Source organism: Melitaea cinxia, chromosome 28, assembly GCF_905220565.1.
Source record: "Melitaea cinxia chromosome 28, ilMelCinx1.1, whole genome shotgun sequence".
NCBI classification, from domain to species: Eukaryota; Metazoa; Arthropoda; class Insecta; order Lepidoptera; family Nymphalidae; genus Melitaea; species Melitaea cinxia.
Window position 1 is genome coordinate 1,948,247 of NC_059421.1, and position 11,739 is coordinate 1,959,985.

An 11,739-nucleotide genomic window follows, 5' to 3' on the forward strand; every position below is an offset into this window, starting at 1 on the left:
ATCTTCCTCGTTCTAGCAAGATCATAAAAGTTTACTAGATTAACTATTATGGAAAGTGAGGGATCATAGGGGTTTTTTTAAGGAGTAGGAATAGTCAATGTTTTTTGGTGGTGGTGGTCTATATTATAAAATTAAAATGTGGTTATTAATCACTTAAAAGTTTTACAGAATAATGGTGACTCTACCGCATAAGGAACGAAAGAACAGCCGTGCTATTCTGTAAGAACATTTTCGTGTCTTAACTACGGAATCCGCGGTGAGATATCAAATTCGTAGGTATTCATTAAAACTCGACAGTCCCGTAGCGCCACACTTGTGAGTGGGGCGACGACTCGAACCCTGTTGCCTGAGAACGTTGACATTAATAGTATGAATTCGGTATTCTGTAAGAGGATTTACCGCTTCACTCATCACAATTCGACACTTGATACTTGACTTCATGCACTTAATCTAAAATAAAGTTATAAGAAAAGAATATTGATAAAACAAACACAGCTCTAGATTGCCGCTCTTCGATTCGACACTCACTTCACTTTACTTGTGCGTACCGAATGTTTACAGAATTCCAAACCAAGGTCAAGTGGGTTCGCTTTCGAAGTGAGCGCTCTCACTCAGGTGAAGCTCGATATTGAAATGGTTGTTTACAGAATAGCTACCCCGAGCAGAGGCCTTAGGCGGATATAAATTACAAATCAAAAGCAAAACTTGTCAAAAATAGTTTTTCTTTTTTATAATAATAATAACTAATGATATAAATATTTTATAAAAATTACAATTAAAATGGTAAAACCTTATTTAAGTTTAGGTAATACTTGATTTTCTTTTGTCTGTAATAAAGGTCATTGATACAACTGTCAAGCTATTTTTATTTGTACTATTACGCCCAAGCTTCCTGCATTAGTTTTCTCTCTTTCAGTCATAGGATTTTATGGTTCGATGTGATTGCGACAGCGATATTCGGTGACTGATGACGATTTTCTATAATATTAATCCTACAGAAACGTCGCGAAAACTAAATACTTTGTTGTATCATGCCTTCATGTAAACATTGAGTGGTTTAGTATAAATTAATTATATTCAAACAAATCAATGTGATAAGTTCGTATTTATCTGGTATTACGAACGTTTTTAAAATAATGACTTTGCTAAGTCTTCCAGTACTCGTGGTTGAAAATATATTTTCGTATTTATCTTATGATGAAATAGCTAAGAACAGACTGGTAAGTTTATTTTATAAATAGATATGACAATTATTTTTTACTATATTCGACAAAAATTATCTAATATCCGGCAGAACCCTAATTATGATCTATAATTAACGCCGTCGATGTACCTTCGAGAAACTATCGTTACATCCAGTTAACGTCAGTTTTGTAATACGTTTAATGTTTAATACGAGAAAATATTACTTATTTATTAATTTAACGAATCTTTTATTTCGTTAAATCATTAGATAAATTTTGGTATTTAAATAAATAGTAAAGAAAAAAAAAGTATTAATTTAAACGCTGCTCAGATGTTACATAAAACAAAATAAATGTACCTCTTCTATTATCTATTATTATATACTTAAATCAGTTTTGTAATTTTGTGTGAATTAAACATATTTTATTATAAAATTAGCTGCCTGGATAGACTAGTTCTGTCAAGATTTTTGTTTGTAATTTTTTTTGTATTAAAACCTTTTGTGAGCCTGGAGGAACATACAAAAAATAATTTAGCCGAATTGCTTTATCTAGATATATGTTACTTACTATCATTTTCCGTGGCTTTGTTTTCTTTATTTACTAAAAAACAGTTAGCCTGATATTTTTTATTTTGATAAATTAATATATTTGAGATATTAGCCATATCTGTGTTATATATTATTAACGAGCTGTGTATGCCTATTTACAGGTGTCGAAAACATTTAACGAAATATGTATGAGGCTGCTGAATAGAGGTTTTTTGATAATCGAGAGGCGGCATGCATTAGCTCTTAAAAATGTCAAGGCACAGCTACCACGACGAGAATCGGAGCGAAGGTTTGAAATAATTTATTATGCTGCTAGCATCAGGGTTCTCATGAAGTTCAGATCTAGCGAGCCACAAGTTTTAAACCACTAAAAACTCCTTCCCCTTTAAAGGGTTAATTTTAACTTATAAGTTTTCTCCGTCATTATATTGTGCATTCACAATATAGCTTATTTCAGAATTGGTTACAAACTTAAAACAGCTTGAGACCTACATGAAACACTGCTAACTGAATGAGCTTACTTAACCTGTTAAAAATTGTTTAAATAATGTAGGAATGACATTTATATTAGCTTTATACCCAAGACAATAACAGGATTTGATTTTGTAGTTTTAGAAGCTGATTTCTCTTAATTCACCGTTAAATAGTAATTAAAAACTATGATTGTGAATTTTTTTCAGTATTTCAGACTGTCATCATTGATAAATAGTAACAGACATGTAAATATTATTATTTTTCATTTATCAGACACAGGCTTAAAAAAATTGTTGAACAATATTGTATATTAAAATGTTTTTATAGGATTAAGTTTTATTATAAATTTTATAAAGGTATGCTTTGTCACAGGTATCACCCCTTGGCTCGACATTGTGACATCCTGGCGTCAATAGAGACTCGCATATCGATGCTCAACATGACATATTCCAAGTTCATAGACAATGGTATTTGTTGTTTTATACCTGGGAAGGTAAATAAACGCTATATAAATTTATATTAATTTTATCGTTTAGATGACTGATCTTTGTATGTAATCATCTATCCGTATCAACCAAACAAATCAAGATTATCTTAACATTTTATGTTATTTAACTATACTTACTTAACTGTACTTTAACTATTCTTATAACCGCCAACCCGCATTGGAGCAGTGTGGTGTATTAAGCTCTGATCCTTCTTCTACATCGGAAAAGAGGCCTATGACCAGCAGTGGAATATTAAAAACTATAGTTAAAATTTATTTAAAAATTCAATTAAATCTTCATTAGTTAGCATAGGATCTTCATAAGTAGCTTTTTTCTCAGAAGTACAGACAAAACATTTTATGTTAATTCACATTGTCACTTGTTTTTAAGGTGATATCTTTGTTTTAGGTAACAGTAGACTGATATATGCATGAATCGAATTACGTATAGGAACTGTATTTAGTGACGTAGTTAGCTCATATCATCTTGTAACAAATAAGATTTTATTTCCAGGTAATTGATGAAATTATCCGAGTCCTTCACATAGTTGAATCATCAAAAACTCCGCCCCGAGCACATGAGGTGTTACAGGAACTCAGAGATATATCCAGTATGGCGATAGAACATTTCGATGACAAAATATCTCCCGCATTTAGGAGGAAATTACAGGAAGGTGTTGTACAACCGGCCCCGAGACCGACGCAGGGTAAGTATTTTGTTAATTTTCATTATCGCCGAATAGTGTTAGTAATAATTTGGCAATCACGAATTTAACGATTTTCGGACCCATACCTATTGTGACATCACATATTTTATAATTTTATACCTATAAATTCTTATGTATTAAGTTAAGGTAGCAGCGTCTTAGGTGCGACAAAACCAGCCCTGCAGTCACCTACCCGTCTTCCCAGTGTGGTGACTATGGGCAACACACATGAGTTCACGCCATTTTTGGCGTGCACTTTTGGAGGCCTATGTCCAGCAGTGGACTGAATTGGCTGAAATGATGATGATGATGAAGTTATCATGAAATGATGATGATGATGAAGTCATCAGTTTCGACACTATTTTTATTTCCATTTAACTAATTAGGTAGATATATTTTGAAATGTGACGTCACCAATTTTTTTTTTTGTTTTGTTATGTGCCACAACATCCACAAGCTCATAGTTGTCCATGCCATATATACTACATAAAATATTTGATTTATTATCGGCGTGTGTTTTTTACAATAGTTTGACTTCAGACTTTCTTTATTTGTTATACCAATAATTATTAAAATGTTACTTACATCTACTGAATAAATCTTGGAGTTCTTTGCGCTAACTGCGCAATCAATTATAGATCTACACATGTTTTTTTACATTATGTATTAGAAAAATCAATAAATTGAGTTCCATTCATATATTACTGATTATTAATAATTTCAGCTGTCCTAGCCCCAATAGCGGTCCGTCAAGAAATAACGCAACTACGTCGACGGTCAATATTAAACGCAAAACTATCTCTGTACCTCGCCGCACAGTACAAGAAGTATCACAAGCGGGTAAGAATATATATAACTATAATTTGAGAAAAATATGTACTATAATATTATATAGCCTATGACTTTCGTCGCTAAATGGACTATCCAACACAAAAAAAAATATTCAATTCGAACTAAAAGTTCCTGAAAATAGTCCTTCCTTACAAACAAACAAACAAACTCTTCAGCTTTATAATATTAGTTTAGATATTAATTATTATTTTTCGCCGATTGTGATTAATTTGTTAATTATCTGATTGATTGGTCTGTCGATTGCTGATTAATTGATTGGTTGATTTACTGATATTGAATGATTGATATGGTGCAGGCTAGAATATATTTTATATACTTTATATTATATATAAAATTCTTGTGTCACAATGCTAGTTAAAATACTCCTCCGAGACACCTGGACCGATTTTTATGAAATTTTGTGTGCATATCGGGTAAGTGTGAGAATCAGCCAACATCTATTTTTTATAACCATAAGTTATAACGGGGGAGGGGGGGGGGGGATTAAGGGGTTTACTAATATATATAGCAAAACAGTGTTTTGCAGGGTCAGCTTCTTCTATTTTTTTTTTCAGATGTTAGATTACAAACGCATCGCGTGGCTGCAGCAGAGACAAATTAGAGATTTCCAGAAAAAACAGAAACAACAGGAAAACTGTATAGGTAAATGAATTTCACAAATAGATTTCAGTGTTTGTTTCTATTAATAACTTGACTAGCTGTACACGTGGCGTCATCTGCATCTGCATTTATTTATGAAAATATTACATCGAGTAAATTGGTAAAAAAAATTCGGAAAATCCTAAAATAAACCAGCACAACCTCCTTGGAAACATGCAAAAAGTAAGTTCATCAATTTAAGTGTTTTATTTAATTTCAACATTAACTTTAAGAAAAATTGTTTCAACAAATAGATGGTTTTTTTTTTGAGACACATAATATTATACTTTTGTTATAGAACCAGGATCTTAATCACTTCTTACTCTATAAAGTATAAACAGTTTGTGTAATGCACAAAAAAAATACCTTTTTAATTCAATATTATAATATTTGTATGTATATATATGGTGTTCTAAGATAGTACTTATCTTTTTGTTTAATAGTAGCTCCAACCTTAGCTATTGTTTAAAATGTTTTTCTCTAATAATAAAGAATCTCTTCAATATTATTTTCGCAAGATAGGATTATATCATTCATTCTATTTTCAGCGGATCTCAAGAAGCGTATAGAAGAATGCGATATAAAATACAGCGAACTGACGCATACGAACCAAGCCGCCGGGGGGAAAGTAATTGCTGGTGAGTGTATAATCTGTACATACCTATTTAAAAAAAAACACCGAAATGTTTAAAAACGACTGTACCAAATCCAATTGTTCATTTTCGTTTGAGTTGAAAATTGTAAAAACTGGTCACGTGGTATGGGTATGTTCCTTTATGAGTCCTACTTCAATTCATATGCTATTTTTTTTTACCTAACCAAATAAATAAATTTGTCAACATTTTTTATCGATTTCAAAAAGGCGAAGGTTACTCAATTCGACCGTATATATATATATATTGATAATTATGATGATATCGATTTTGATAATTCTTTTTTTGTTAGAAAGTAAATATAAGTGTGGTACCATGATAAGGAAACCAGGATCTGATGGATTGGAATCCCAGAGAAATCGAGGGAAACCCTCGAAAATTCTAGTGACGACTAGTGCGTTTATTAATTTTTTTTCGTCTACTTACGTTGTATTACTTGTCGATGTGTGATGAATTGAAGTCGGTTTTTTTCGTTTGCGAACAAACACAATTATAAAAATTATTATTTTGGTTTTATACAATTTATAAAATACCGTTTCCTTTATTACAGCCACAGCTACTGAAACTGCGCCAGGTGCCCAACCGCTCAGACATTTTGGTAGTCAAATAAAATTGGATTTGTCTGTTCTGCCCATCGGTACGTCGAAGAAAAATCAGTGTGAGTAAAATAATATAATAAGTAACTAGTTGTATGATAAAAGTTTTTCTATAAGTTCTCAAAAAGAATTAATTAATAAATAATTTATTTATTCACTCATTTTATTACTCAACTATACGAGAAATATTGATAAGAAAGACGGTCTTAAAGCTGGACTAATACTACTAGTACTAGCTTTGTTGTTTTCACGTGTAGATAATAAAATAAATTATATAAATATATAAATTTATTTATTATTAATTATATTAATATATTATTAATTATATTAATATATAAATTTATTTATTCTTTTGGCAAGTTATTAATTAATTAATTTAACTAAAATAGCCTATGAGAACACCCACTGCTGTGTGAAGGCCTCATCTACATATATATATATATATATATATATATATATATATATATATATATATATATATATATGAGAAGGCTTGGAGTTTATACTACCAACAAGCTACGCTGTTTGTTGGAAAATAATTCACCTAAGATGAAAAACTAATGCTACCAGATATCTGTGATAACAACCGGACCCGATAACGTGTTTTCCGAGGAACAGTGATTATACTTAGGAGACTTATCTTTAGACTAGAAACAAATATAACTTAAAAAAATGGTAAAAAAGTACATATATTATATTGAGACAATTTATTATGTTGACATGTTTTTATTTTTATTTGAATTAAATTGAGTAACTCATTATTTTTAAGCATTTAATTGATTGAATTTTACTTTTTAATTTAATTGAAATTGTTATTTAAATTTAGTATTGATTAAATTTCGATTTTAGTTTTAATTTTCTTTGAATTTTAATATTAATTTTTGTATGGTTTTTTATTTTAATTGCATTTTAGTTAGAATTTTAGTATTGATTCTGTTTTTAATGTTAAGTATTGTAATTTTGGTTGAATTTCAGCATTTGTTTTAGTTTTTAATTTTAAACATTGTATAATATTGATTGAATTTTAGTATTGAATTCGGTGATGATTTAAATTTCGGTATTAATTGAATTTTAGTAAATTGATGATGATTTTAATTTTAGTGTAGTTTGATTGGATTTTTGATTTAGTATAATTTGTTTTGTCACAATTATTGAAACTAACATAGTTATAATAAATATATTATTATTTTTATTAAATAATGTAAAACTTTAGATGTATATGTAAACTGTATATAAAAGATGTTATTGAAAAATTTCTTGAAAGAGGTAATTTAAGATGATTTTTTTTGTTATAGTATTACCGAATATAAAACCAAGAAATCCCTTGATAAAGTTGCCAAGTCTATTAGAAGACGGCGAACAAAATGACCAGAACCCGGGACCCTCAACTTCAACACAAAGCCCCAAAGGAAAAGCTCTATCTACAATGGCCAAAATACGCGGTATTGCCAACGAAATTAGAAATTTGTCAAATATAACAAAATCTCTCGAGGGGAGATTGAAACGTCCAACAAGTAGCGAAGACGAAGAAGTATCTTCGAAAAAGCTAAAAAAAGATTAAATTAGATGAATAAGCATTTCTATTTAATCTGTATTTTACTTTACATATAAACTTTTTCTGTGTCAAAAAACTAAGCAAATTTAGACAAACGTTTTAAGATCTTTGAATTTTTATTGTAAATAATCTGTATTAAATAACATTTATTAGTTCAAAGTTTTAATAATTATTATACATAGTTAACACTCTGTAGAGGGAAACGTAATTATCATTATGTTTCGTTATTTACACTAATACTATAGATATCTCTATATCTATGATTTTCGTCTAAATATACTGTACATAAGTACGTATATACTATAACCAATGGAAACAATCTATGTATACCGTTAAAATATTGTGTTGCCATATTATGAATTCAAATATAAAAAAAAAATCAGTGTTATTCCGCATTTACACATATTCGCACGTTACTTACCTCACACGACCAAATATCTGGAACTTATTCGTATGTATTCATTTCTACTTTAATTTTATAAAATAGAGGACGTCATTCTAACAGCTTTTGTATTGAATTTTTAGTGGCAAAATAAAGTATTAACAGAAAATATGATAATAAGCAACACTATCATAACGCATTTGTTGTACTTTCCATATCACTTGCTGACGTTACGTAAGAAAAATTCTATGTAGTTATTAAGATTTTCTGAAAATTTAACAGAAAGTTATGACAAATATGCTTTAGATTCAAAAGACCTTTGTAAAATTCCAGAAACATCATGAATTTTTGTTAGATTTTTATTCAATGATAAAGATTGAACAATTTTACTGCTCCACTCTCCACTCTCTTTCTATTCGACTCGTGTCCTAAAAACAAGTCCCAGTATGTATCTCTGAATGTGTAAATGCGGTATTATATCGGCACGGATCTTGAGCGCTTGGCGACAGATTGAAAATTGTTTTGCGTATTTTTGCAACCCGTTTATTACTTATTTTTTAAGTTGCTTTTTTTGGATTCTGTATGTGAGTACTACTAATAAGGTTATCTGGACCTAATCCCCTTTTCGAATTTTCACATTGTTGTCCACTAAATAATTGTATTTGCTCGCAAACGAAAAAAATTGACTTCAATTATATCGACAAGTAATACAACGTAGGAAGACGAAAATATATTCAAGTAAATACGCGTTATCAAAGATTACTCAAAAAGTTGTTATCAGGTCTCGATAAAATTTATATGTGACCACGTGATAAACATCAGCTTTCGACTAAATTAAAAATTATCAAAATCGGTACACCCAGTAAAAGTTATTGCGGATTTTCGAGAGTTTCCCTCGATTTCTCTAGGATTCCATCATCAGATCCTAGTTTCCTTATCATGGTACCAAACGAGAGATATCTACTTTCCAACAAAAAAAGAATTATCAAAATCGGTACATTCAGTAGAAAGTTATACGGTATAATACAACGTAGGTCGACAAAAAAAGCATCAAGTAAAAACGCATTATTAGATATAACTCGAAAAGTAGTTGTTAGATCTCAAATAAATTTAAATGGGACCAAATGACACACACTACTTTTCGATTAAAAATTTTTTTGTCGAAATCGGTCCACCCACTCAAAAGTTCCGAAGTAACATACATAAAATAAATATAGTCGAATTGAGAACCTCCTCCTTTTTTGGAAGTCGGTTAAAAAGAATTTTAGAGACAGTTTCAATTTAAAAATAAGTGGGCAAGAACGTGAAAATACGAAAAGGGCTTCAGGTAAAATAAATAACAATAAACAGTAAGCACATGGTTGTGAATCTCAATTTTCATCTATATTAAAAACCAATAGATAAATCCATAACTTGAATTAATGAACATAGTGAATTGAATTAGTGACAAAAAAAAAACCTTTATTGTACACGCGCTTGTTGATTGCAAGATCTATATGTACAAATATCCGTATATATATGCAACTATTGGCCTATTTCATCTATGTATAGGCATAAAATTTGATTTTAAAATTGTAGTAAATTATTTGCACTCGATTTGTAACACATTTTAGAAGGTTATTTTTGAAACAAGTCCACTAAACTTACATATAATAGGCAAATTTTTTAAATAGGTAAACACTGAAATTTTTTTTGGAATTCACTTTTCTCATTATATCCTCAGTTGCAACAAAAAAAAAAAAAACAAAAATAATTGAAGCTAACTACTTTTGAATATAGCCTTCAGAGTGCCTAGTGCGAGTTTTATTCACAGAAACATGACAGAAACGCGTTTATACGTGAAGATTATTTTGTATGGGAATTTAAACTGTGAAGCCTAGACGATAAAGAATAGTATACGATACAATCGATACAGAGTCATCTAGCGGCAAACGCGAGAACTAGGTTGAAATCCCGAATTTCCCATACAAAATGAAGTTAAAATTTACGCTTGTTATTGCGAGACGGAATAAACAAAACTCGCACTAAGCACTCTGATATGTATCAAGGGAAAGGAAAAAATCACGATAGGCGCCATGTGTGACAGTTTGGGCGCGAAATGCGACTGACCAATCATTCTATGACAGTTTGATTTGGGGTCGTCAGTTGACAATCACGTGATGTTTTTAGCAACTATTTAAACCCCCTATGTCCCCTAATTATGTTTATTATAAATTTTAGAAAATTAAGCATTGTTATACATATGTATTTCTAGAGAGACAGGTTTAGAAATCGCGCGTTCAATGAAAAAATACACGTGATATTTCATTACAACCTCTTTGTGATATTTCCTGATTTTTTCCCCCTTTTTAGTTCTAACGTGCTTAATTGGCGACCCCTTAACTCGCTTCTGTGCCTCGCTTCATACCGCCAATAAAAAAATTTCTGCACAGTTTAAAATTCAACGCTCTCAAGATCCATGCCGACTTATATAAAAATAATAACGGTAACTGTATTACATTTTTGTTTGTAACTTATTTTTTATTAAATAAAACTCCGCCTACTTCTATTACGTAGCGATTTGTTGTATGCATGTTTAATAGTACATAAGTCTGTAACTAAAATTTATAAACCCAATATTTGTCTTGTAATATTTAAAAAAAAGTGTGTAATCAAAAGGCGGAATAAAATTAAATTTGATGTTTGGTATTAAAAAAAAAAAAGATTAAAAAAAGAAAGTTTACGAATTTAAATGTGTATTCTATTAACGTAAAAGTATTTATATGTGTATATAAAAGCATTATTAAAAGTCACTTCTAATAAATAGAGTAAATGATTCGTTGTCTTTGATTTTACTTAAACAATCCAACAATTATGAATAAATGTTTCAGAATGTACGTTACTTTCCATTCGATTAGTGAGGATGAAAAAATCCGGACTTCTGGCCCAATGTTCTACATAATACAGTCAGTAATTTCAGCCTTTGCAGTCTATTGCTGGAAATAGGCCCTAAGTTCGCGCCAGACGTCAATGGTAAATCAATTAATTGATAATTAATTAAACCTCTTTTAAGTTGGACTACTGCAAATAAAAAAGAAAGTACAAATACTGAGATTGACATTTATCCCTTAGAAAAGTAACATATTAGAGTAGTAACTGTCGCTATAACAATAAGAATTCGTTTTCATTTTTAAAATTTATTAATTATGTTTAGCATTAGGTAATGCAAACACAACACATTTAGTTTCATTGGTGCTTAAAACCAATCTTGATTATAAAGCACTGTTCAGGTTGTCATTATCGACAGATTTACTTTAAAAGTTACTAAAGTATCACCAGGAAACACTACATGATAACAAGTACCTTTAGCATAAATTGGAAAATCATTATTGTACAATAAAAATAGAAAAGGACCTAAAATTTATCATCCCATTTTTAGTACAGATTTAGATGACTGTTGATTTGTTTTAAGCCGAAGCGACCGTTTTGAATAATATATCTATTTCTGTTTTTGCTTACTAGCGATAGATTTTTGACTCAATTGGTAAGAAGCTTACGTCAAAATTCTATCTATGGTAAGCAAATTTTGATAGGTATAGACATAGTATTAAAAATGGCCGTTAGAGATGAGATACTTAAACACCTACCCAACCCCAGCCTGCAAAATAATGATATTTGTA

At 30.2% G+C, this 11,739-nt stretch overlaps 1 protein-coding gene across 1 annotated transcript; it reads left to right on the plus strand.

Annotated features, from left to right (window-relative positions):
- Positions 1-1,023: 1,023 nt before the first annotated feature.
- Positions 1,024-7,811, plus strand: LOC123667530 (F-box only protein 28). The gene is made up of 9 exons (XM_045601416.1): positions 1,024-1,220; positions 1,897-2,024; positions 2,582-2,702; positions 3,211-3,403; positions 4,128-4,243; positions 4,810-4,897; positions 5,443-5,532; positions 6,098-6,205; positions 7,439-7,811. Exons 1-9 carry the CDS (start codon positions 1,137-1,139, stop codon positions 7,702-7,704), a joined length of 1,194 nt encoding a protein of 397 aa, XP_045457372.1. The 5' UTR covers positions 1,024-1,136; the 3' UTR covers positions 7,705-7,811.
- Positions 7,812-11,739: the final 3,928 nt, after the last annotated feature.